This window comes from Podarcis filfolensis (genome assembly GCF_964270895.1).
Source record: "Podarcis filfolensis genome assembly, chromosome: 3".
NCBI lineage: Eukaryota > Metazoa > Chordata > Lepidosauria > Squamata > Lacertidae > Podarcis > Podarcis filfolensis.
In genome coordinates, this window is record NC_139606.1 from 62,032,504 (window position 1) to 62,059,904 (window position 27,401).

General features: G+C 41.5%; 2 protein-coding genes across 18 annotated transcripts in view; one reads left to right on the plus strand and one right to left on the minus strand.

The window, feature by feature from the left end:
• The first annotated feature begins 3,073 nt into the window (after positions 1-3,073).
• Positions 3,074-10,797, plus strand: HEBP2 (heme binding protein 2). 3 transcript variants are annotated; one of them, XM_083607834.1, is made up of 5 exons: positions 3,074-3,287; positions 3,598-3,673; positions 6,806-6,941; positions 7,343-7,523; positions 8,761-10,797. In XM_083607834.1, the coding sequence occupies exons 1-5, from the start codon at positions 3,238-3,240 to the stop codon at positions 8,936-8,938; spliced, it is 621 nt and encodes a 206-aa protein (XP_083463960.1). In that variant the 5' UTR covers positions 3,074-3,237; the 3' UTR covers positions 8,939-10,797. The 3 variants fall into 3 exon arrangements, with proteins under 3 accessions (XP_083463960.1, XP_083463961.1, XP_083463962.1); XM_083607835.1 differs by having other exon boundaries at positions 3,127-3,266; XM_083607836.1 differs by having other exon boundaries at positions 3,131-3,292; positions 3,596-3,673.
• Positions 10,798-11,672: 875 nt separating this feature from the next.
• NHSL1 (NHS like 1) overlaps positions 11,673-27,401 on the minus strand; it is a 140,574-nt gene continuing 124,845 nt past the window's right edge. For 6 of the 15 annotated variants that reach the window (XM_083607556.1, XM_083607550.1, XM_083607559.1 and 3 more), the window contains 4 exons: positions 26,998-27,129; positions 18,335-21,706; positions 17,690-17,819; positions 11,673-13,863 (listed from right to left, as the gene is read on the minus strand). In XM_083607556.1, the coding sequence (XP_083463682.1) occupies positions 13,212-13,863; positions 17,690-17,819; positions 18,335-21,706; positions 26,998-27,129 (4,286 nt within the window). In that variant the 3' untranslated portion in view covers positions 11,673-13,211. Of the gene's footprint in view, positions 14,953-15,303; positions 17,278-17,689; positions 17,820-18,334; positions 21,707-26,997; positions 27,130-27,401 lie in introns of all 15 variants that reach the window. The other 9 variants (XM_083607560.1, XM_083607558.1, XM_083607563.1 and 6 more) reach the window with 3 other exon arrangements.

The following is a 27,401-nucleotide window of genomic DNA, read 5'->3' on the forward strand; positions in this document are numbered from 1 at the left end:
AACCTTGGCTGGACTATGCAACTTTTAAAAATACAGTATTTGTTGTATTTTTTGTCATAACATTTAACAGAAACTTGAAGTAATGTCATTATCAGAATCAGGATAATTGAATAGTTGTGTGATAAATTTAACTGTTCAGAACTCCTTTCTAAGTTCTTGTAGTAGTCCAAGCTTTAGGGCAACAAATCTCTCCAAAAGGTTGCTTGGTCCCCTGGCTGCCGCTAGTCTATCATTCACATAAACTAGCCTGAGACAACCAGCAGGAGCTCACATGACTGAATGTCCCTCCATTTTTTAAAAAAATCAATCCACCTACATAGAAAACTTGCACAAAGCTAAGGTAGAAGCTTCTCTGTGATATCTACTTTTCTATGGGGTGGGGTTTGTTTTAAGAAGAATTCATTCACGCGAGGCCCCCATCTGCAATTTGAAGTGGCATCGTGTGGACATAGGCGTACCACTTCATTAGCTGTTTGAGGTCTAAACTCCATGAGGCTTTGTTGGTGGGCACTGCCTGGTTAGTGTTGACATGTGACAGGGCCTTCTTAGTGGTGGTTCCTTGTTAGTAGAATGCCCTCCCTCATTACTATCAGGAGAAATTTAAAAACATTACTGTTTATCCAAGTATCTGATGACAAATAAGATACTGCTCCCAGCTGAGATCCCTGAAATCACTGGCTGAGATTATTCTTGTAAATGTTTTTAGAATGCTTTTATAATTTTTCTTTCATTCTTTGCTTACTATTGATGGATTTTTCTGCCCTAAGTTCCTTCGGGATGAAGGGTAGGGTATAAATTGAATTAATGATAATGCTGCTTTATTGCTTTGATGATGATGATTAACTGCACAATTAAAATCATTACATAATTTATCTCATTAAATATAAAACAGTAGAAAATAAATAAAACCATATAAAAGCACCACAACCAGCCTCCTGATTCCCAGCACAAGATACTGCCACACGCAGCTTACTTGAACCAAAAACCAAAACGAAAAGACTCTGGGCAGCAGCAAAACACAACTCTCGGGGGAACAAGTTCCATAAGCAGGAAGCAAAAAATGAAAAAGCCCTATAATGTGAGCCTGTCAGTCTATCGTACTAAATGGAAGATCCATAAGCAGAGCCGCTGAGGCCAGTCTCAAGACCTCCAGAGGTTCATATGGCTATAAATGCTTCTTCAAGTAGCTCAGTCCTAATGTACCGATCTGGTGTGAAAATCATGGCAGTACCTATCTCGGGCCAGGATTCCACACTATACACCTTCCATGCAGTGATATTGACTGTGAGGAACAAAACAAAGCAATACATGAGCAACAGAGGATCGCTGGTGCAGATGTACAGCTGTCTTCTTTGGGGTAAGGTGCTACACTGGTGCAACTGTGCTGTTTCTGTGGAACTGCAAGAAAGTTTAGCACTGTCACGAACAGCAGATGGGAGAAGAGACCTGCTTAACGCCACACCAGTATGTGATATTTCATTTAAGCAGGCAATGATGATTATGCAACAATGTTCCCTTGTTCTCCTCTCCCTCTTCCACCACGTATGGTATCATTATCAGAGCTGATCACATTACAGAGCCGGGCCTCATTTATGTGACCTTCATAAACATTTTTTTGTCAGAGGTTTAGCCAGTTTAATGCCTGAAATGTGTGTCATATACCTCTGGAGCAACTACAGTTTAAAGAGCATCCAACCCTTTTAGGGGGGGAAATAAAAATCCACATTCTAGATATTATCTCTGCATCAACTAATTCTCCCTAAATCTGATTTTCATTCGAGTCTGGGCCTTCATTTATGAAAGCAGATGCAACATAATTGCTTAATATACCAGCGACTTTGTATCCACTGGTTCTAATTCCATGTCAGTCTTCCTTACCAAAGGATGATCTTTTCCCTCCCCAGCTCCTGGCTGCTGTGTCTGTGCTTGGAAAGCCTTTTATAGTGTTATAAAGGCTTTGCCTATTGGCTTCACTGCACAAGTGGGCAACTGCAAATTTTTACTAGGGTTGATTTCTGCAGTGTGTGTCACCATTATGCCGACTTCTAGATCTTATTTGTTTACATCTTTATCTGAAAGGTCGCAACAGGGACAGTTGGTGATTTTGCAATGCCACAAATTAATTTATATTTTCACCTCTCCATTCCTGGGCTATACTTTTCTTACTTACCTGGAGCTACCAGCTTCAGTTCAACCATTTCATTTCTAGAAAGCAACCGATAAATACCTGGGCTCTGGTCCATTTTTGCTATGGAGAACATTCCTAGCATGTGGAGATGCTGCTCATCCCTAAATGTGTCAGGGAACTATGAAAGTCTTTTTTGCTTCTCACCCCCACCCGCAAAAAAAAAAAATTGCAATTCTGCAGGAGGGGCACTTGTTCCCTTTGCATTTTAAGAGAGGGTGTTGAAAACTTAAACTCTTTGGTCTGCAATCCACAAAACACTTGTCAGTGCTGCTTCTGCGGGTCGCTCCGAGAGCAACTCGCCTGCCAGAAGTTTCGCCCGCGTTTCTGCTTCTGCGGACCACTTTCCTCACAGAGGAGCCTCAGAATATGAGAATATGCGGAGGAGCACGAGCCAACAAGGCGCCCCCGCACATTCTATAGTACGGGGGGGCACATTTGCGCTCCTAAAGGAGGCGATGCATCTCCTCACAAAGTTGGGAGTGGGAGGAAAAGAGAGCCAAGAGGCGCGAATGCCTTCGGCTTTCAAAGGGCCCTTGTCATCTCGGCCGCCCCCCCCCCCTTTTCCCTCCTCCCGCTTGAGGCATATGACAATCTGCCATTAGCTCACTCCCGCATTCCCAAGAGCTTGGGGGCCAGCCAGCCAGCCAGCACAACAAGCAGCATCTGACACCAAGCGGCACTGCAGGGCCGGGAGGAGCGCGCGCCCGTTCCCCGCCCACCACCGTCGCCAGCAAAACAGCCGCTTTCGCTCCTCGCTCCCCACCCCTCGCTCGCGCGCGCGCACCCTCTCACACGTGCGAAGCTGCTCTTTTGAGGGCAGCCAATCCGGACGCCTCTCGTAGGCTGGTTGGAAAGGCGGCCAAGTGCCCCCCCACCCCATAATGCCGTCAGCGGCTCTTCTTCACAACTTTGCAAGGGGGGGGGGGAGGTTGTTTGCTCCCCTCCTTCGCAGCATAGTGTCCCAAGCCACCTCCCCTCCCCGCCCTGGGTGTTTCCGACGCCACGGAGAGCGTCGCCTGAAATGTTGTTACACAAGGCGCCGGGGCCTTATGCAAGGAGAGCGAGGAAGAGACGGAAGGTGCTGCCGGCAGACAGAAAGGCAGGAGCCGAGAGCGAAGGGGAATATGGGTAGAGGGGATGCGGCGGGGGGAATTGAAAGGGCAAGGGGGGAGGGATTGCGAAGGTTGCGCTTTGGTTTCTGCTTTAGGGAAGCTGCGCCTTAAAAAATAAAAATAATGCTAGGCGCAGCTTCTTGCAGTACATTTCCATACTGGGGGAAATGTTTGCACCAGTTGCCTTTCTGCATACCCCGTTGAATACAAAGGGACCGGCCCTGAGGGAAGAGATGTGCAGGTGCACATGCAGAACGTGGAAGCGAAGCTCTAACGTCGTTCCTTTTCTCCACCCAGGATGCTGAAGACTATAAAACAAGCCCTCTTCTCTACTGGGCTGGAGATGCCCAAATGGACAGCCCTGCCAAACCAGGTGACCAGCGTTTATGGTTGTTGTTGTTTTTAATGACTGGAAGGTGACTTTCCGCTTAATCCTTGATCGCGTCCAGTAAGTGGAAGGGGAAGAGATTTGCACACATGCATACACACGTTCCTGAGCAGAGTCCTAAACACAAATTGCTTGACTAAATATATGATTGAGTGGGCGACACCTAAGCAGGGGTTCCCTATTGCAGCTGGAAATATCACTGTTGCCAAAAAGTCTAAATTTTGGGTTCAGCAAGACTTCACTGGAAGATGCAAGAACTAATGCAAGTATCCCTGGGAAAATAACATGGAAATATCCAACAGGCAAAATTTAATATAGCATTGCCCCCTCCCCTGGGTATTATCCTAAGCCCCTCTGTTGACTCCACATTTTGTCTATGTATTGACATATGTAGTAGGTGGATGTAAAAGGTTTTTTAAATGTGCAAGGAGTGCTTTGAAAGCAAAGTTATGAGGTACTGTGGTTGAGTAATGCAACAGTGTAAATGAGTTTGATTAACCTATTATTATTTTTGAAAATACCTTCAGATTGCTATTTAAATCTATGTAATTGATTAAGGAAAACCTTGCATTACTGAGAGAACCTGAAGTTTGAACTCTGTTAACATGGCTACATACTGCAGTCATTTCTGAAGATTTAAATGTTAGGAAATTGTTCATTTCATTCCAGAAAATATGTCTTGAGCACCATGCATTTTTTCTTGGTAAAAATAAATATTTACAAATACATCTTTAAAATGTTAAATGTTGCAGGTTTAAAAGTTCTTAACATGTTTAATCATCAGTGGCTGCAGGAAATATATGTGTTCAGAAACAAATTTTAATGCTGAGCTCTTCTAGGACAAAGGATTGTAGAAGCAAACTTCGGCTTATAAGCCTTCTAACTGTGTGGTCTTCAGCCTTTGAAGGTGGAAAACAGTGGGCTAGGAAAGCAAGGAGGGAGAAATGCATGCTAAGGTGTTGTGAGAGGAAAGCTAGCACTTACAGATACCCAGCCAGATATTTGGTTCCTGTTCTCAAGTGGATCATCCGATTGAGTATTGCAACATTGGTGCTCAATTCCCACAAAGACTTACTTATTGCCAAAGTAAACAGCAAGCTCATGTAACATTTCTCCCAACTTTTTTTAAAAAAGAAAATCTGCTGGGGTTGGGGAGGGGAAGACCGCTGGGGTGAACAACAACGTAACCCTCTTCCCTCTGCAAGGGCCTTGCTATGTATTTAAAAGATCTGAGAGCACAATGCAGTAGCTCCCCACCCTCTCTATTCATGAGAAATGGGGTCGTGTGGTGATGGTGGTGGGGGGAGCTGAGTGTTCAGAAATATTCAGCTGGCACCTGCTCTTGTTTTTTAGATCCTTTCATGGGATTTTCCAAATTACCATGTTGCTTCTGCTATTTCTTTTACTTGGCCGTGTGGCTGGATGAATTTTAATTTAAGTTTTTATTTGATCATTGTTAGTGGTTTTATAAACCGCCTCAAAGACTCAGTCACAAAAAAGCAGAGTGCCTATACTTCAAACAAATTTTAGACCAGGGTTCAAATCCCCAGTCACCCCATAAAGCTCACTGGGTGACCTTGGTTCAGTCACTGCCTCTCGGCCTAACCTCCCTCACAGGACTGTTGTGGGAAGTAATTAAGGAGCAGGAAAACCTTATGAAAAAATGTGGGATATAAATAAGTAAATATTCTCCAGGATTTGTCATTGGTCCCTTGAAAACATACCAGGAAGGCAACTTGCATTAAGGGAGCCCCAACTGTTAAGGGGCAGCTGGGTCTCCTCCAGGCTCCCTGATTACTGCTTCACTTTTTCTTCAAACCATTGATTGCCATGCAAAACTTCCAGTGGCAACCCAAACAGTCAAGCAGATTGTGGTCTTCCAACAAGATGGATGAAGAAAAAACTCTGTGGCACATTTATTCCTCCTCCTCCTGCCCAAATACACTTAAGGGCTGAACCTGGCCTTACCATGTGATGCTGCAGCAGAAACACCTTCAAATACTTACAAAGTTCTTCAGCAGCTGTGCTGGTGGGCCCAGTGCTTTCCTTTATAGTGCTGGGGGTGAAGCGTTTGCAGTCACTGTTGCCGCTACCATCTTCCTTATTTCTCAATGCTGCTAAGCTCTGCGGCATCTCCTGCCCCCAAATATACATATCAGGAGTGAGGCCCAGATTCACTGAGAATAACAAAGTTATTTTATTTATTTACTACTCTTTATGTACCATAGTTCCTGCAAGGTGGCAAACATAGTTTTCCCACTGCCCATTTCACCCTCACAACCACCCTGGGACCAGACAATACATTTTTAAAAAGAGAGGACCTGGGACACTCAAAGATGACTTGTTTACCTGGGATTAACAGTGCCTGGGGTTAGTGGTAATTTCCCCACTCAAAAATTGTCTTCTACAAGCTGCTTTTCCATCATGGAGAACAGTGAGCTTTCACTATTTAGTCGGAAAAACAGCAGGAAGGCCATTTTGAAAGGGAAACTGACCAGAGGAGAAAAAGTTAATCAGTTCCTCCTCCCCCCCCCCCCCATTCAATTGCTCTGGGTGGCAACCTCCTATTACTACTATTCATGAAAATAAAAGCAGTAGCAAACTGCATCTGCTATATAGAGTCTACTTTGGCCCTAAGCTCTTGATCTGAAGGAGTGTGTATGGGATCAGTTTGCAGAATAGCAATGGGTAAATGACTAGTGAGATAAAATCGAGGAGATTGGTTTTGTGTGTTTTTGTAACAATTCACAGCCCTTATCACAATACGCATTGTGATAGGCATTTCCTCTGTCTAGAGCAGGGGTAGTCAACCTTTTTATACCTACCATCCACTAATGAATCTTTCTTAATGATAAAATTTCCTTACCGCCCACCAGTGCTCGATGGAAGGAGGATTCAGCTTGTGCCGTAGAACCCCCTACCGCCCACCTAGAATCCTGAAATGCCCACTAGGTAGGGACCAGGTTGACAACCCTGGTCTAGAGATAGGGAACACACTTTCATTTACTCGTTTTTAGTTGTGGTTCCTACTTTTAAAGAGTTCAATATCTATGCAGAGTTTATTGTATGAAAATTACCAGGTAACAAGTCTTGATTTTTGTTTTTCCCCCCCTTAAGGCTTCTGATTATGAAATTCGACAGTATGAACCAGCCAAATGGGTTTGCACATCTGTTAAAACTGTGGACTGGGATTCAGCTATCAATACTGGTTTTACTAAGCTCTTTAATTATATTAAGGGCAAGAATGAAAAAGGTAAGGTGTGTTTTGCTCTACTTGTGTTTCCCTTGAAATCAGCTTCCCTTTGGCGGGAAACAAACACTAAGCACACATTCTTCCTCTTCTTCTTGAAAATATACCTCAGGTGTGTCTTTTTGGTGGGGAAATGTGAGAAATAGTAAAAGAGAGAATCCAAATTTCTAACTAAAAACCCAACATCCCAAAGGAATTTTAGTGTTGGAAAGCACAGGTGATGTCATCTAGTTAAGCCTTTTTTTAGGTTGAGGTCCTGATCACTCTGGTGTGGATGAGAGATGCTCTTGCTTCCTTCATACCCCCTACAATCTTAGCAATCTATTCCTGTTTTATTCCATCCTTTCTTTTGTAATGTTTTGTTAATGTGTTAAGTGTAGCTAGTAATATCTTGCCTCTTGCAGGAGTAAAGATAGACATGACAGCTCCAGTGACATGCTATGTGCAGCCAGGCGCTGGCCCGTTCTGTGAGTCCACAACAACCGTCTCTTTTTACGTGCCACCTCAACACCAGGCAAATCCACCTAAGCCATCAGAGGCAGATGTCTTCATTGAAACGAGGCCAGCAATTACTGTGTTTGTCAGGTAAGCATGTGTGTCTATAACCTGCACCAGGTGTGGAGAACTACAGCTTCCACTTTCCCTAGCCATTGGCCATGCTGGCTGAACTGTAACTCCCATCAACCCCAAGACTACCTCCGTGTGGCCAACACCATTTTTGTAATTTATCTTGGAAAATGTCTGCTAACTTTGACTGCCACCTTGTGGTAACTGTATTGTGTCACGGTCTTATGTGTTTCATGAAGGTGCAGATATGGGAGGTGGAAGAAACTGGAAAGAAAAACTGCTGAAACTAGAAGTTTAATAAACCTTCTTGGATGCTTTAATGGGGAAGATGAGCCATTTTCTCCATTAATATTTTTGCTACAGTTCTTACTGCTTTGTGGAGCTGTAAAAATCCAAACTGCCCTTCAGGCGAGCCACACAGTCCTGGTGAAATGTATTTGTGTAAACAAGAGCTTTCTCCAGTGCCTCCTCATTTCTTCTTTCCCTTAAAAGTGAGCTCAAAACTGGGGCCTGCATGTTCTTGCTCACATATGTAGTGTCTGTGACATTAAAAGCTGTTTTATATATACTGACAGGCTCTAAAAAACCTTGGAAATCAATGTCTGCATTATGAGGAGACACTGTGATGGGTGGTTTTGTCTCCACAAATTCATATATATATGAATGAACTGGTGCCTTCATGTCAGTGCTCCATCCTGGCCCAGGTTGCAAAAGAACTGCAGTGATTTTTTTTGAGACACTAGTTATTAAAATCATAACCCGCTGTGTAGACAGCTTCCATGTAGCTACACTTGTTCACACAAACATTGTGTCCAAGAAATTACTGCCCAAACTCAAGCTCAGTGGCATTGTCACAGGATTTAGCCATGCATGTGAAGTGGCTTGTAGAGTTTCCCATGTTCCCACAATGCAGGCCATATGTTACTGCTGTCCCTGCCTGTAGAAGGAGATTGAGCAGTTGCCACACAGCAGCTTTCAAAATGTATAGACGAGAATGTTGCAGAGCAAGAATCTTTGAATCCCTCTGCAATGAAATGGAAAGGATTCTTGTTTCCTCAACATAAATTTAGTTACATATAAATTAAATCACTGATTTGGACCATCGTAGGTAGAAAAATTTACTAATACTGGTTTATGCATGTTGATTCCATGTGGCTTGCCTACATTTGTCTATCACGTACACAGGTGTTCTACTTAGAACATAAAACAGTAGTCTCAATACATACAGAATACTTTGTTTTTTTGTTCTCAACAGATCTTTTGGAGGATTTGCCAATGCTAAAAAGAACCAGGATGAAATACTGGCACTTGCTGAAAGTCTGAAGCGGGATGGAAAAACTTTTCAAGAAAAGGTCTATTATACTGCTGGCTATGATAGTCCATTTAAATTGCTGAACAGACACAATGAAGTTTGGCTTATCAGGAAAAGCTAAAACCTCAACAATTCAGATTATAGCCTTAATAACCATAAGTGTCCTTAACTAAATATATTTCCTAATATTTTCCTACTTAGCCCATTGCCTTAATATCTATCAGTGCCAATATAATACTTGTTTCGCAGTGTTTATATATAACTATATAATAAAACTTCCAAGTGGTTTACAAAAATGTAAGATGGCTGTATAGGTTGCTATAGTGTGGCTGCATGTGCAGCCATGCATCAGAGTGAACATGTGACCAAACTGTCTCTTTCTGCAGGCAATGTCTCTGTCCTTATAGCTGGCTCAACTCCACTGACGTCAGTATGGGAACATTATAGCTTCTAAACTGCTATGCAGATTCCATACTCCTAAGGCATGGGTAGGAAACAAGACATAAGCAGTTCTCAGTTGATTAGGGTGGTGGAAGGTAGGAATGCACAGATCTCTGATTTTAACTAACGCATGTTGGGCACAAGATTCCTGCGTTGCAGAGAATTGGACTCGATTACCCTCGTAGTCCCTTCAGTCTCTCCAATTCTGTGATTATATGTTCCTTTTTACTGCAGCCTTTTAAAAACAGTAGTTAAAGGGTCCACTTCAAAAGGAAGGAAGCCAGGCCTCTTCAGATGTCCTGTAATACAGTTATGGTCTCAATGGCCTAATTACTAGGGCATTAAGGACCTCCATTGTTGCCCCTTCAGTAATCAGATTCTGGGGTAGAAAACTGATGCTTTAATGGGGAAAAGGGGCTTATTGTAACCTTTGTAATATTTTAAATAATATTTTGTAATATTTTTATCCATATTACTTCTCAAAGTTACAGGAATCATTTAAAACCTTTACCATTTTGATATCTAAACTGAGACTAATTTAGATCACGCTGGCATTAGTTTTAAGTTTTTGACTTTGGGCACTTGAAAGGAGGGGGAAATGGCCCTCCAACCAATCATGTGCCTGCCTTAATGTTCCTTCTCACATTATAGATACATCAAGAGATCTTTCACAGAAACCTATGTGCCATGTTGCCACAGGGAAGATGCAGCGTAGGTCAGCTGGAGGGTGGTGCTGGAATAGCCACTTACATGGGCATATTTTCATGGGGAAGCCAACATGTGGTGCCCATTCTCCAATACTTTATATTAAATGGACAAACTGTGTAATTTTCAGCACATTAAAATATTCAGTTATTAGGCTTTTGAGGGCTTTTCGCCTTTGGAATTTTCTAAGGTGCTATATAATAATTTTAAAGTTGTATAAAGTGTGACTTTTGTAAAACCAAAATGTTAAATCAAATAATTGACACTGAAAACTTCTGATACTGATGTTGCCAAACTGTAGTGCTGCTCCTAGCAAATAGATCACACACGTGAAGACGTATCAAAAGTAATATGAAGGGGTAGTGGTTACTTGCACATTTAAGTTTTAAGCTCTGAAATGTCGCTAGCCAGAAAAGCCTTGCGCTTGTACTGAACACACTGATGAGCTTTAAAGTGGACTTGAAACCTTTTGACAGGCTGTCAATCTTTAGAAAGATATAGCATCTATGGGAACGTGTGAATTAACAGGAAAGGCTGAATGTTGTTACTTTCTTATACAGTTAGCTTTAAAAAAAATTTTTGCCACTTAATGTATCTGCTAATGTGAGATGCTAATAGTCTGTGCAATCTATTTACACTAGCAGCTGTGACAGATGAATGGAAAACACAATGGATGTTTTCTTAGCACCTGCTCTAACAGAAACCAGCAGCTTTATTCAGCTGCAGAGAGAAATGCTACAAAGCTGCCTATTTCAGTGGTAATAATATAAATAATGTGTCCCATTGTCGCCAATAAAATTTGTCATTAATAAATACAACTAATTTTTTAAAAAATAGTTTCCTTTGTTCTGAGGATATCATAATGGTGTATTTTTCCAGCATCCATAAACATGAGGCTTTGGGAAGCAAAAAGTGTTCATTTATCAATTCCCCCCTTACTTTGTAACAATTTACATGTTTTAGAATATATAGGACACAACATGAGTTAGAGGAGAGAAGAGGGGCAACTGTGCAGTTCCCTGAAAACAACCATTAGACACACTTAGGGCTGGATTCAACAAATGCAGCACACTAGCAGAAGCCCCTGCTAGCTCAATGGGGTCTTCCTCATTCCCCCATGCCTCCCCCAATCCACTCTGGAGGATCAGCAGAACCCCCAGAAGAGTATATGGGGTGCAAAGATGGGGGCAGGATCTTCCTGTTTGGCAAACAGAAATGCTTGTGTTGATGGAACGATGAGAAGAGTATGATGTTGAATTCCTCCCTGAGCAAGGAGAGCAGAAAAAACGTATTGCTGTGCAGCTTAGGAAGCAGAGGCTCAGTCATGGAACTATATAGGGCATGGTCCACTAAATCTAATAGCTGTGATCCAGTGGCCTCAGTTTACACACAGGGAGATACCATTCCTATTTGAGAGAGTCTAACTTTTGGCACACCTAATGGGAAATCACCATATTTGCACAAAGAGCTTCTCTTGAATAGAAAACTGTGTTAGGGGCTTTGGATTTTGACCAGCAGGCTCAATCCCATCTATGCCTCCTTGTGGTTGATCAATTCTTACCCCCTTTAGTAAGACCATAAGCATGTGTTCAGACCTACCTATTCCTCGTGTTCAAGCCTGCCACAAACCCTTGCTCTGCCAGGCTAGCATTCAGTATAACAGCACCCCCAGATTTTCAAGTGTTGCATTATTAAGTCTAGCCACAAGATGACAAATGGCAGCCTTGTTTATTGACGCAGTCACAGGATTGTCCCCATCCCCTTCTCGAGTTGAGTGAAGGCCACTAAAATTTATAGAACTAACAAATAACAGAGATGGAGAGAAAAAGAGCCAAGTGTTTTTCATCAAAATAAATTATCTACATAGAGGAGGGTTGTTTTTTTTCTTTAAAAAAATGTAAAAATGTAAAAAGTCCAACACTGGTAGGGCAAAGGCTACCTCAAGAACTTGTATTATGTACAAACATTATAAAAACAGAAGACTAGCAACTTATTCAAAATTCATTTTCCAAAAAAACCCAACAATCCTGTGATCAAAATCACAGCTGATATTTTAGCTATCAGTTATATTCTTTACAAATAAGAAAGTTATATATATATATCTATATATTTAAACACACTGGTAAAGACTCAATAAAATTAAGCAAAGTCTCCTAAATTGTTAAGTTTATTTTCCCATATCAAGGAGATGCTGACTGTAGACAAAAAAGTAAAACTAATTGTAGTGTATTCTTTGGTAACCAAAAGTTAGCAAGTGTTTCAATATTCCAAGTGATATGTTGCTTAAAACTTTCCCATTTTGACAAATATAAGAAAAACTGGTAATTCCCAGTTTAATCGAAAAGAAAAGGGTACCATTTGCAGTTATATACTATAAGCTCTCAAATCGAGAAGTTAATGGCCATTTGCTTATTATTATTATTATGCCGCACCCCATCCCAGATTTACCTACATCTTCTTTACAAATCGGCAGCCATTTATTTTAGGTCTTCTATAGGACATCATAACTTCCATTCAAAGAAACAAATTCACCTATGAGGTTTTTTTCTTAAGAACCCAATAGATGGACTGTAATATACCCACACAGCAGCCACTTCTGTATTACAATAGTGCTTCTTTCCTATTGCGTTTTTTAAAAAACAGGAATTCAGAATCTGGTCAGCCTGTTTGTTATGCTATCATGACATGGTTAGACCAGCAGAGGACCCCCTACACAAGCTAGAAGAAACAGTGGGACAACAGCCAACACGGCTAACTACTAGGCCACATATTCTATCATTCTCTGCTCAAAAGAGATTACTAGGTTTCATAAATATAACACTTTGAAAGCTGCTGCCACCCTGTACCACAGAAGCTCCCCATTTTCTCTGTAGGCTTAATTTTCTACACTCTTAAAAAAAAAAAAAATCACACACAACCCAGAATCTGAAAATATTAGTTTCTGTTTTTTTTTTCTAAAGGATTTTAATGCTTTAATGGACTGATCTGACTTAGTTCCATTTAAACTAAAAGTCACATCCATTTAAACTAAAAATCGCATCCCATCGAGCCACATAGAGGTATCAGTACTGTAGCATATCAATTACTACATTCTAAATACTTGGCGAAGTAAATTGTACTGATTAGGGCTTCCTGCTAAGTCTGGATCATTTTGTATACCTTATGAAACCTGTGACATCATAGTGCCTTCTTAATCCTCACCCTTTTTTCAGTTGTTGGCATACATATTTCATTAAAATAATTTTGTATCAACCAGTTATCAAGTCTGGGCGAGTTGTACTGTTCTCACTGGAGCCCACATCTTCATTAATGTCCATTTCATCACTGTCAAACACATCAAATTGTTCCTCGTCTAAAGACCTACAAGTTCTGCTTTCTGCAGGTTCAAATGGTTCCACATCTCCCTCGCTGATAACAGTCATAGGGCTACTCTGGATCCTGTTTCGAACATTGTATTTGCTACTTGCAGCAGATGGTGGGGTTCGAGACCTGCCGTACCTGGCGCTGGAAAAGGACAGACTTCTTGGCATCAGGCCTTCGCTCTTGGCCCATTCTTCCTGGGCCCGTCTGCTCTTGGTAGGAGAACAACTTGTGCTACTGTCAGTGGGCTCCCAGGAAGAATCTGCCTTGGCTCTTTGAAACCTTGGGTCTGTGTTTTTTAGCATCTCTGCTGCTGACATGCGAGAACTGGTATCTGAACGGCTCCCTTTTTTAAGCAGTAGTGCCTTGAAGTTGTCATTGCTGGTGCTACTTTTGCGAATATTTCTTTGAATTGATCCTGCCTGTTTAAGGGAAGCCAGATTTGGAGAAGCACCAGTGGGTGTAACAGGGGGTGACGGCGAATGATTTCGGGTATGATCATCCTCAGAGTCTTTGCGGCCAAGGACTTTCCTTTTGGATCTATGATTTTAACGTAGAAGAAAAACATAAAATCAGTATTAGCCTCTCACTTCAATGCTTTTCCTATTTCACATATGAATATTGTAACAAGCAAGCAGATGAATATAAACTATTACAGAAATTAGTAGGAAGATACTGGAAACAGGAATGGTGACATTCTGATAACAGGAGTCTTGTTCTGAACTGTTTTCTCCAGTACAGAACTGAATTAATCCAATTTACTTGCAAGTTACAATATTTCTTTTCTCATTAATATTTTGCAAAGCAAATATTTGAATCTTGCTAAATTGTATTTTCTTAATTAAAACAGCTTTCCAATATAGTAGCGTCCTCCAAATATTCTAGCTACACTTGTCAAGGTGTTCCAAATGAAATTGCCAAAGGGCGTGAAATTAATGAAGCCTAAATGAAATCCACATGCTCTGTGGGGAGCTAGGAACATAAGAAGCATTTTACTGTATCAAAAGTAATTAGCACATAGGGCATACTCTGAAGCTTCATCTAAAAGCAGTTGCATTGACCTGCAAAGAAGGGAAAGGACATCCCTTAAAAACAACAAATTAATTTGTATACAGGGGAAATCAGAAAGTGTATAGGATAAAACAAGGAGCTGGTAAGTGATTAACAAAGATGGTAAAGTACATGTAGTATTCCTTTCAAGTTAACACCAATCATATATTAATGCCGTCCAAACACTCCAACACATTTAAAAATGGTACTGATAACAAAATAATATCACTTTTGAAGAAAGCCTTATGTAGATTCACAGTTTAGAAGAAAAGACTGAGAAGTATGTTCACTTGTCAGTCTCTAGGAAGAAACCTCAACCCAAGAGTCTTGGACTATTGTGTGCCCCTTTGCCTATCCAGAGGGAGAACATAAATGGGCTGGGCTGTTCTATATTTATTTAAATGCTATATATATAACTGACTATGAAGTTTTTTAAAAGGGGGGTTGCAGAGATACTGCATACAAACAAATATTGGAAAGTGGATAAACACTTTCCTGGGTTAAAATAAACATGCCTAAACTATTTGATGATGCATATAGACATGCGTGCCTATACTGAAAATGAGTTTCCAGTAAAGTCTAGCATAATAAGATAAAGGGATCCCCTGACCATTAGGTCCAGTCGTGACCGACTCTGGGGTTGCGGCGCTCATCTCGCTTTATTGGCCGAGGGAGCTGGCGTACAGCTTCCGGGTGATGTGGCCAGCATGACAAAGCCTCTTCTGGTGAATCAGAGCAGCACACGGAAACGCTGTTTACCTTCCCGCCGGAGCGGTACCTATTTATCTACTTGCACCTTGACATGCTTTCGAACTGCTAGGTTCGAAGAGCAGGGACCGAGCAACGGGAGCTCACTCCGTCACGGGGATTCGAACCACCAACCTTCTGATCAGCAAGTCCTAGGCTCTGTGGTTTAACCCACAGCGCCACCAGCATAGCAGTAGCCAAAATGTTGGAATCCAATTCCCATTATCCCTTATAATTGGCCATGTTGGATGGGGGATGCTATGTTCATTACCCCTGGTTGGGGTACCGATAAAATCATTTTCAAACTGAAAATGGCCAAGCCAAAGCTGGGATTTCAAGAAAAATTAGGGGAAGGGAAGGACCACCTTCTCCATGTTTATTTCAGTTCACTGAGAATGAGATCAACTTGTGGTTTAAGATCACAAAAGGACCACAGGTCAGTGGTAGAGCATTGGCTTTGCATGCAGAAGGTTCCAGGTGCAAATCCTGGCATCTCCAGCTAGGCCTGAGAAGGACTCCTTACTGGAATCCTGGAGAGCCACTGCCAGAGTAGACAACAAATATCTGACTCTGTGTGAAGCGGCTTCCTATGTTCCTAAAACGCAGAAGAAAAATGAGAGCTATACGAATGTGGACTAGCAGATAAATTTGAAAATTTTGGGGTCAGCAGATGAAAGATATATAGTACTATGTAACTAGTAAAAACATGTTTTCAGGACTTATTCTTATGTACATTTCACACAAAATACACAGTTTGTATAATTGTGCAATACAGACCAAGCCCCTTGCGAAAAACAAAGAACACCATCCATAGAAAATTAGATGTCCTTAAAGACAATTGAAAACTATGGGACATAACTACATTATAAAATTATGCCCACGTTATTTTATTCTATGATTCTCTCCAGTCATAATTGGAAGTTTCATACGACATTCACAGCCGAAGTTTGCACTGTGAGACCCAACAGCATGATAAGTAAACACCAGCTTGTGGTGTTATCAGTTAATGTATGTCGGTATCCATGGGATGTATCCTCACTCAGTATCTAATTTGAAAGTGGCTGTGCAATCACATCTCAGGTGTTTCCAAAGGATGTTTGCCAGTTTTGTAGTCAACATGGTCAGGGCTTATTTGTTCTCTTACAAGGAAGACTGGGGAGGAAGGTGAGAGAAGAATGTAAACACTCTTCCCCTACTCACAAATGCAATCTGTGTCTCACATATACACACTGCTCTTTTCCCACACAAAGATGAATGTTTCTCTTGAATCCAAGAGTTATTTAGGTATACCCATGGACTTGCCATGTGTGGTGGGAATTGTTATTTTTCTCTAAATATAGCAAACTCCTGTGCCATATTGCAATTCACTTCCTTTCAGTGCCTTTTGGAACTAGTTGAGTGGTGTCTTCAGTCTTGGTCTATATATGTTTAGTAATGGGAAATATGTAGGGTAGTGGGAAACACGTTACTCTGAAATGCACAATTGTTTGCCATGAAAGGATATCATCCTAGAAGCAAAACTTTTCTACCCTGCAATATTTAACACTACAATATATAAACTGTACAATATATAAACATGACCCAAAGTTCCCAACACAGAGCATTCCCAACCTATACTCACATAACATAATGAGAACATATTTGTGCCACTTTCAATTACACTCCCCAAAGATGTTCCAATTCGTAGAGAGAAAAAAATCACCACAAGGTGGCACCAGTAACACACATTAGATATTCCAAGTCAAGATATGTCACTTTCTTTTTAGGGCATTTCCTGTCTGCCCCCTCTAGCTAAAGGTATCTTAAAGTATTTTTAAAAATGGGTTGCATTCTGAAGATCTGTAATCAAAGATATCGTCTAAAGAACCATAATTATTTGTAGAGATTCATTTGCATTTGTTTAGCCTTGTGAAATGTGTTCATCCGTTGAACTTCCTCCCTTCCTTTAATCAGGAGAGAATGATTGGGGTTAGTCTGTATTGCACATTCGAAACGACAGATCAGTGTGTCACAGAAATAGCTCATCTTCAACTGGATTATGGCAATCTATAATCCAGCTACTGTCATATGTTTTGCCATATGACGGATAGATCATGTTTACTTGCCAGTTTAAGCCAAGCTTGCCATGAAGCATTAGAGTTGAGCCTCTGTCCCAAACTGCACCATATAATCAGCAGAGAAGAGGGGGGAAAAGAATGGAGGGTAGAGGAAATGAAAACAAAAAGATACACAAAGAAAGCAATAGTATATGTTAAATCAAGCAGATTTGAGAGAAACAGTACAATACAAACAAGGGATCACTTGACATTCACAGAAGGGCCAGAGGCTGACAATTTTACCAAACTTGATTTTGCTGCCAGCAAAGTTTAGTTTCAGAATTAGTTGGTTGCAAAGCAATGAAAGGTGCATATATGAATAATCTATTTTAACTACATATTACCAGAAACTAAAGTGAATTTTTTTTGAAAAATAAAATAATAATCATTAGCATTACATATTATATAAGATATATTTAAAACTCTTAAGGGATAATGGATAAAGCAACACAAATAAGGCAATTAAACAATACCTGTGAATGGCTGCAAAAAGATCCTCAGTAGTCCTTGGTCTGGTTGGCACTGCCACCACCTCACTGTCTTCTCCATAACTAGGGCTTTGCAGTAAAAAGCTGTTTGCTGCATCTGATTCAAACCCATCAGCTAAAATGCAATAAGTAAGAAAATTATGTGGGATTATAAACTCGCAATATCTGAAGAATTAAGAGTTAAGTAGCCGACGGGGCAATAAAGACTGTAAATTTCCCTAAAAATACACAACACAGCCATGCTTCTGCCTTTTTACTGATGGCAACAACAAAATTATTTTGAGTAACTACATTCTGTGCAAAGCTATTTATTTGCTTACAAGGAACATAACATTGACATTTCTGGATTCCCTAATCCCTACCCCATGGCCATCATTATTGTCTCAGTTTAAAAATCAACACAACAGAGATTTGGTTGAGAAATCCCCCTTGACAATTGTTCTCCTTAAATAAAGAAGGCAGTGCAGATTCTTTACACACCATTAGCCCAAGTTCTATTATTTCCCTTAGGATCTGCATGCATTTGCACCGAGAGTGTTACACTGATGCCAATGCTGCAGCCCTCCCTATCCCCCTCCCAAATAGGTCTAGTCACTAAATATACTGGATGAAAATAGAAAACAGACTTACCACTTTCATCCCCTTGAGATGCATGCCTGTCTCCTCTAGAGACACTGTCTCCAATTCTGTTGGAACTGCTTCGTTCGCACAAGCAAGGCTGCTCCTCCTGCTTGGGCTGCAGCACAGAAATGCTGACTTCCAGTGTCTCACAGGAGGTGGAACCTGCAGCTCCTCCTTCTGGAACCAGGCTGCCAGAGTCCATTTCATAGGAGCAGAGTCCATCTGTAGGATAATCCTCAGCCTGGCTGTACTGTGCAATGGCAGCATCCCCTGGAGCGATTCTGACTGTTTCACCCACTCCAGCTATTTTTTCTGCTGTAACATCGGGTTGTGGGGGTGGCACAATCAGGAACAGTTTGGGTTTCTTTGAAACAGGTGGCGGCTTCTTGTTTGGCGATACACCCTGAGGCTTGTGGAGACATCCTGGCTGTCCCTCAAGAGATGAGCTTGCAAGATCAGAGCAAAAACCCTGTGCTGCTTCTTCAACACTGGCTGGTGGCAAATCACTGGCAAAGGAATTAGCTAGACTGCCTGCATTTCCAGGCATTGTACCACTCGAAAGTTCATAGTTACCACAGAGTCCTGGGTAAGATCTCTGATTGGGACTGTAAACAAAGGTATTGTCAAAAGCACCATGGGGTTTCACTTCACCTTCTTCCAGGCTGTCGCAGTGTCCTACTGATACACCTGGTTTTATAGGCAGCTGTCCTGAAAGCACATCAGTTGATTTTTCCTGAGAATTTATGTCAGAAGCAGATTCAACTGGCTGTTCAACCTCTGACACCACAGTTTTCTTCACGGACCTCAGCTGTACCATTTGCAGTGCTTGGGTGGTTACTAGAGGCATTGAAGGCCTGGCGGGATCCTCCTTTTTCAAGGATGCTCTCTTTATTGTACTGTGAGAAGAACCTTCCTGATTATATTTCTTGAAAGAACATGGTGCATTTTTGTATGCACCTTTTGTGAGTTTGGGGTCCAAGGGGGGTGCTGGTGGAGGAACTGAAGTAGGGACAGGAGGTGGAAGGGGAGGAGATGGAACAGGCGGTGACGAGGGAGAGAAATGATCCAACGAAGGGTCTTGCGGTAGGTAATTAAACCATGGGATACTTTGAGAAAACGATATGTTTATAACCGCTTCTGGTGGAGGCGGTGGGAAGTTGGGAGATCCAGGGGGAGGCGGCAGATCCATAACATCTGTTGAGGGAGGTGGTGGTGGTGGAAGAAGGTACTCAGAAGAGTCTGGAGACGAAACCAGAGGGAAGCTTGGGCCAGAGTCAGATTTCTTCACACTCCCACTCCCTTCAGCAGATGTATTAGAAGAGAGGGATGTGGAGGAGGAAGACACTGAAACCGAAGACAGAAGGGATGACTTTCTTTCAGGCACTTTAGGTTTCAGCTTGGGTTTCCCGTTTCCTGTTGACATAGATTTCAGAATGACAGGCACTGGTGTAACTGCTGTGGGTGTGTTGGATTGGCTAGAATACCCACTAGATGGTGATGTAACCCTATGTGGCTTTTCTGGAGAAGTGGTCTTTGGTTTGGCCAACCCGCTGGGCACCTGTGGTGTAGAAGCCCTTGACCCATCGTTAAGGCGGCTGACATTATAATCATTTAGCCTGGGTCCAGCATTAGCCGAATGAACTACTGGGGATTTCAGCTGATCCTCTGGCATCCCAGGACAATCGCTGTAGTAGCCCCACTGGTCAGCATACTCTGACCTGATGCTGCTCGTCTCGCTCTGGGAGGGTGTGACAGTACAGATGGAGTACATGTTCAGGCCTGTTCCAGACATCATGCTGCTACTGGCGCTCACCGAGCTCTGACTACGAGAGCGTAGCACCCAAGGGTCATCATAATCACTGCAGGGGCTTTGAGATGGTGAGCTGCCATTTTTGCACTTGAGGTTCAACTGTAGGGAGTGTTGGAGGCTAGCAATCAACATGTCATCCAATACCTGCCCATTGGACTGAGTTTTCTTCTTGGGGATCCTTCTAAGAGAGTCTGTTCGGGATGGCGGCAGAGGCGGTTTCTTTGCCTTTTTAAAGGATATGCTTCGTGAGAGGGATTTGTCGCTGTAATTCGACAAGTCTCCCAGAGATTTCTTCTCAGTGCCATCAAACACATTAATGACACTGTGCCTGGGGTTTCCAAAGCCGTTATTGCTATTGCAAGTTTTGCCAGACTTGAGTCCCGAGTCCATGTGCATGGAAGTGTAATAGCCATCATGGTCCACAGAATATAAAGAGCTTGAGTCTTCTTTGGCAGAGACTCTTTCAAGGCTGCTGGTACTCAGGTTGCTCACAGGCGTGGAACAGCCTGGAGTGGCACAGTTTAGTTTGTGTAACAACACCTCTTCCTTTCCAGAGCGCTTCAAACCACAGTGCTCTGTGCTGTTCTGGACCTGGCTCTGTGTTTTGTCAACAGAGTAATTTGATTCACTCCTACTGTCACTGTCCTGAGAGTGGGTTGGAAAACTGAGATTACTCCTACTGCTGTAGGTCATACTTTGAGGGACATTTTCCACAGCTCCTGCACCGCTGAGAGAAACTCCTGAATCTCCAAGACTGAGCACCATTGCAGCATTCGATGAAACAGCAGTGTCTGAGGAACGCAAGTGATGTGTTGAACTGGTCTCACTCCAGGTCCCACTAGAGGAATGCTGTTGATCTTTTGTGCCTACCATGCTGTTGACAACAAGATTGTCTCTAGGTTTTGTATATGAAGAAGGGTTGGTGATTTTACTATCCATCGCGCCTGCACTCTGTGTGGTGTGAATCACAATAACCTCTGAAGAGGATGATAGGGTTGCATTTGGTATAATGCTGGTTGAATACATACTATGTGGAGAGACCATGCATGCTAGACTTTCTGTTTGGTCACTCTCAGAGCCCTTTACCTCTTGGGACTTTGGCCTTTGAAGCATACCTGTCCTACTGTTGTTCCTCATGTGGTCTATGCTATCATCCACTTGCAGTTTGCTTATCTGGTGTGACAGTGCTCCACCTTCTGTTGACTTAGACAGGCTATGTCTACGTTCCAGGAACTGTAGGGACACCCTTGCCCCAGACCGAGGTAGACTATGAAAACCCAGGTCGTTGTTTAGGCGGGAGGCAAACACAACCCCAGCGGAATCACTCATTACAGACATGTTTCCAGAAGAACTGGACAACTGTGACATCTGGGCTGCAATTCCTTGACCTTTCTGGGCACGTATTCGCCTCACTGAAGGTGGCACCACTTTGACTTCCTCCGTCTGACAGCCGGAGTCCTTGGTGTCAGACTGCTGCATGGAAGAGTGATAGCTATCAAGCCTTCCTAGCGTGGAATAGTGGTCAGGGACGCATAATGAATGGCCACGGAAGTCGTTTTTACCAGTGCCAACTGTTGGAAGTTAAAATAAAACAATTATTATACATATCAAGATTTCACATTTAAGCTCCTGTGTTCATTAACAAAGCATGTATCAAAAAGTTGTTTCCTTGGATGTTTCAAATATGCTTCATTGTTTCAAATATAAATAAGAACCTGGGTCTGTTTACATTCAAACTAGGACTACTCTCCAGTCACGTCACTCAGATAAAAAACAAACAAAACCCCTGATAGACAAGAATAGCTGTTATTACCTAACCAACAGGCTAAAGGCCAACTGGGAACAATCAATACTATCCTACTAGGCTGCCTGCACACTTCACTTTAAATAATAGCAGCTGCAGCTATTGTAGCACTCAGCAGACCATAATTTAAGTCACAACGTACAGGAACTTATTTATGTTACATATATATAATATATTACCTTATCCCCAGTGTGAAAAATGAAGAAAATAAAGAACAAGCAAAGCGTGTCTCAGTCCTTGTTCTTTGCAAACTATGTCTTGACTGCTGCACCTTCTATTCAAAAGCACCATGGGATTCCAGGAAATTCAAGCAATTCCACACACACTATTTTTCTATATCATTATCTACTTGAATCATGAAATGTTTATTTTTGGGACCTTGCACTATACCACAGGAGAAAAATAAAGTGCTAACAATTGCTTTTTAAAACCACTGACCTCTTTAAAGGAATAAATTGAAATATATTTAAACACATTAAATGAAGAAATTCTAAAGGCCTGCCCAAGTTTCTAAGAACTATTTCATCTATGTATTAATACTTAGCATAGCAACATCTACATTGTTCTTTGAGAAAGAACAAAAGGCAGGGAGAATAGTGTTGCTCACCTACTAAAGCAGAGTCTACTGCCTAATTAGACAATGGCTTCTGTCTGCGATGCAGGTGGAGGGAGACTAAGCACAAGGCAAGGTACAGACAGAATTGCAAGAGAGTCATCTCACAGCAAATCCAACTCTCATTCTTTCAAGTTGACCAGTGACAGGAGGAGGACTTGCAAATCTAATATTAAATTAACAAAATTATTTTCAAACTTCCTGTCTTCTGGCTGCCCCTTCCCCAATGGCAAGTGCTTGCACATCATTCGACCATAGTTAAAGGGTTTGTCCACATTTGAGCATTATTTAGCTGTGAGTCCCCCATTCAAAGCAGTCTACACTCGCCCATATTTGAATTTTTATGGCTGTCCCTGCCTTCTGATTTGATGATTTTATAATGCCAATTAACTACTGACAGGCACACTTCCTGTGTGGGGTTTTTTTTAATACTCCACATTTTTAAAATGTGGGTTGCTTGAAGTTTTCTGGTTTCATGTAAATCTAAGTGTTATGTCCAAAAGGGGACTAGTGGTTTGTTTTTCCCAAACAAACCATGAGCCAAACCATGGCTTAGCTCCCAGTAGCAAAGCAACATTAGGAACGGGGAAGGTGCAAATTGACCAAGATTTTTGTCCTGTGCACCAGCATGTTATACGCTAAATCTTAACTATGGTTTAAAATGATGAAAGAACCAGGTCAGTGATATCGGCTGAAGAATGCTCTTATTCCTGCCGAAGAAAACAAGTTCTTATAGAATCATGCCCAAGTACATACAAACAGTTCACATGGAATGCTGATTTCATCATTGCCAATGATGAACTGAGAGTCAAACCATGAACCGACATTCTCTTGCTGTTGTCCATTGCTGAAGGAGATCAGTAGTAGTGAGCTGCCTTTCAAGGAATGTTGTTTGCCACCATTATTTTTATTTTTATTATTACCTCAACAAACTTGAAAGTCACTGATTTGAATGCACTTGAGATCACTGCACTGTTAAATATATATCTGCACTGAAATTCTATTAAAATAGCATTTTCTTCTCTCCAAATTATGCTACAATGATGTAAAAAAGAGGTGGGGGAAAGTTTGGTATCTGAAATGCTGCAGGTCCACCATTGAAAAATGCAGCCATTTTGGACTGCTTGCTTCTGAGCAGCTCTTGCGGGTTTTTTATGGCATGTCAGATAAGGAGCTCCCTTCCCAGAGCCTTTCAATTCTCTTAATTGTTGAATGCAAGTGGACTGTGAAGAGTAAGGTCATTCTTCCCCATAAAATTTAATAGCTGTTTAAGTCATATTCACTTCTTGTTTTTCTTGGCATACAGCAAAACACTGGCATCGGAGAGAATGGAGGATGGAGGGAAAGTTAAGGACAATGCCATTTATGAAACATTAACCTGCTTTCAAATAAAATCAAACCTTTACACATGTTTTTGTGCATTTTGCCTCCTTTTAAAGTTTTCCAAAAAGCATAAACTGAAGCCCTGATTCAGCGAAGTCAGTTTGGTTTTAGCTAGAACTTCAAGGCAGCTTGAATTTGACCTTTAGACTTTTTTTTCTACCACAATGGGCTCAAGTGAGAAATTACATTATGTCCCTTCAATGCTGGCAAGCAGCTTGATAATTCTCAGAGTTTTATCAAAATGACTATAGGCACAAAGGCCAATCAAGTAAGAAAGAGAGGACTTGTAAGTTATTTATATTGATTGGCATGAGTCAATGTTAGCTGTAACTGAAAATAAACACCTTCTCTGGGTGATGTTCTAATGTCATCAGTTTCCTGAATATGATACAAATTCAGATTTTTCCAACAACAAAAGTTGTCAGTCCATAAGTTAAGTTTCAGTTACTAAATTCCAAGTTATCATTGTAACTACTGCATAAATATGTACTTAAACTAATGTATTTATTTGTAGCATTTTTTTTCACTACTCGAAGAGACTCAAAGCACTTTAAAATATATATTGTAGCGTAATGTTTTTCAAAAAGCATTTCTGGCATAAATGGATACTTTTAATACAGTGGTACCTCGCAAGACGAAATTAATTCGTTCTGCGAGTTTTTTCGTCTTGCGAATTTTTCGTCTTGCGAAGCACGGATTCCCATAGGAATGCACTGAAAATCAAAAGGAAACAAACTTGCAAGACGTTTTCGTCTTGCGAAGCAAGCCCATAGGGAAATTTGTCTTGCAAAGCAACTCAAAAAACGAAAAACTCTTTCGTCTTGCAAGTTTTTCGTCTTACGAGGCATTCGTCTTGCGAGGTACCACTGTATTCTACTCATGTAGAGGTGTTGTGGGTGGGATGTGATTTCTGCGTCACGCAGGGGGCGTTATGCCCCCTGCCCCACTCACCCGGCTGGCGCACCACGCCCACAGGTAAGTGCCCAACCAGGTGGCTTGTAGGGGGCGTGGTTTGCGGTTTAAGATACCGCTGCGCCAGCCATTCCGCCTCACTTTTCACCTTCTCGTCGCGAGTCGAACCACAACTGTATGTGAAATCACGAGAACTTGTCAGGGAAATTATGATTTTCATATTGACAGATTATGAAACCGGAGATTCATCTCAAATTCTTTAAGAGAAAAATTAAATGCCAAATTATGTAAGATATTATTAATTAGGAAAGTATAATAAGATATCTATTGCTGTTTGCTAGTGTTGAAGAGCAATCCTCCTCAAGAAGTAGCCAAATTGCAAACTGCCAGTTTCCCTTCAGTTCTTGGCTGCAATACTGGGCCTTACCCTGCCCTTTAATGCTAGGGCAAGTAGCCCAAATAGTGTTGTGCTCCTTCCATGTTGAAGGATAGGAAAACACCATGGAGGATATCATTTACTTGTTTTAAATTACAGGATAAAGTCCAACAGTGCAGTCCATAATACCCTCCCAGTACCCTTTAAAACAAGGAGATAAGTTACACTAGCCAGAAAAACCCAGCACAGAGCTATGATGGTTATATTGCAGACTGTCTCTTCTGAATGTGAGTAAGCAAGCATGCAAGCACAAGAGAGGGAGCCAAGGGTGGTAGCTGCCAATATAATGGAGTTTGGGGTCAGAAAAAAGACTACTGGGTTCTTCAAATACCAAAGGTCAGGTGGGTAGAGGTTTTAGAGGAGAAGGAGCAACCAGAGGTTTGCCTGCACTAATTTGTAGGCCAATGGAGCTCACCTACACCAAAGCTACAGAAGGAACACAGGACATCACGGCTGGAAAAAATGTATAGGAAGTTCCTTTAAGTCCCACAACCCAATGGAACTGCCATCAAGTTGCATGCAACTGGCATGACTCCATGCCAAATGAGGGCAGAATTTCACCGGCACCATTTCACCATTGCAGACACCAATAAAACTTCTAAGACATATGATGAAAACTGTAACTTGCACTGTGCGTGGGCTTTTCTGTATGTCAAGTAATTTCTGCATAGCAATTCAGTATGTCAGCACAAGCCTTCCTAAATGTGGGTTTGTGGTGCCATGGTGTAAAATCAAAGCTTCCATGTTGGGAGATGGCCACAAATACATGGACTTCAAAACAGCCATGCCACAGCTATTTGAATATGCAAACTAAATGCCTCAAGCAGGATTACAGGGAGCCTAGAATGTCTACTAAGCATTCAAGTGAACAAGCAGGAAGATCATTGTCTCAAGTTGGCTATGAAGAGAATAAAAGCTATCTACACCTTTGTTGTTGTTAGGAAAGGGGGAAAAATGGAAGTGACAGAATACAAACAAGGCTCTAGCCTAAAAGGGGCCTTAGCTTATGCCCATTACATTCATGTTTGCCAAGTAGGAATGGCTGGGGATGAAAGTTATTTATGGTTAAGTTCTTTGGTTAAACAAATGACAAACCCGGAAGACCTCAAATATGATAATTGCGTAGTGAATATTTATGTTCCAAATATGGACTCTCCTATAGCATTTCACAAATGTTTGAGCCATTTGACTGATAAGACTTATGATCAGATGGTAAGTGGGGAAGTTTTTAATGAGATTCTGGAACCAATTTTAGACAGCAGTACCCCTCCTAGTAAAATCCAGTCTTCAGTGAAGAATGAAGGAAATGTGAGACTGACGTGCTCAAATTTACCGGTAATTGTAAGATATATCTTTAAGACCAAGAGAATAAAAACAACCCTAAAATTCTTATAGATTTTTACTGTCCCAGTACATGATTTCAGAAAATTGCAGCTTTGCATGGCATTCAGTAAATTCAGTTTGTTTGTTTGTTTGTTTGTTTGTTTGTTTGTTTGTTTAAAAAGACAGGACTTTAATTTCCAGATGGGCAAAATGATCGGTTTAAGCATACACTATTTATTCTTTCCTGGTGGTCAGGCATACATTCATTTTAACTTTTAATAGGCTATCAGACTGTATTGACTTCATGAGCGTGGGGTAAATGTTATGAGTTTAGTCACAGTAAGCAAGATAATTATTAATTGTAATGGAATACAGTTCTGATGAGCCATACCTAGCTCTCTTTGGATGTTGTCAGGGACTCCTGTAATAGTCTTTCTCCTTTTCACTTTCTTCGGCCGCCTTACCACAGTATCTGTGTAAATTAGAGACCTCCGTATGCTGGCTTGGCGGTCAAAATTCTCCCCTGATGTACAGTAGAACAAGCAAAGCACCATTACTTTCAAGCACGCTGACATCATGCACTTTCTTCCACTTGCTTATTATAGAAATGAAGAAAAGGCATTAATATATGATGTTAGCTCAGTCATACAGAGTGGATATACATAGAAGGAAAAGATACAGCATACTGTCACTTTAAGGCTTTAAAATGGAAGGGATTGCATGCTCCTATCAAATACATTTGTCTCATCAGACCAAATCTTCATTTAATCTAAACATATCAGTGAGCCATTAATG

Bases quoted from the DNA above. Each gene is read 5' to 3' on its own strand.
- HEBP2 (XM_083607834.1), top strand. From the start codon at position 3,238: ATGCAAGGAGAGCGAGGAAGAGACGGAAGGTGCTGCCGGCAGACAGAA. The intron at 3,674-6,805 runs GTGACCAGCGTT...CCCCCCCTTAAG, and splicing joins GGACAGCCCTGCCAAACCAG to GCTTCTGATTATGAAATTCG. The intron at 6,942-7,342 runs GTAAGGTGTGTT...TGCCTCTTGCAG, and splicing joins TAAGGGCAAGAATGAAAAAG to GAGTAAAGATAGACATGACA.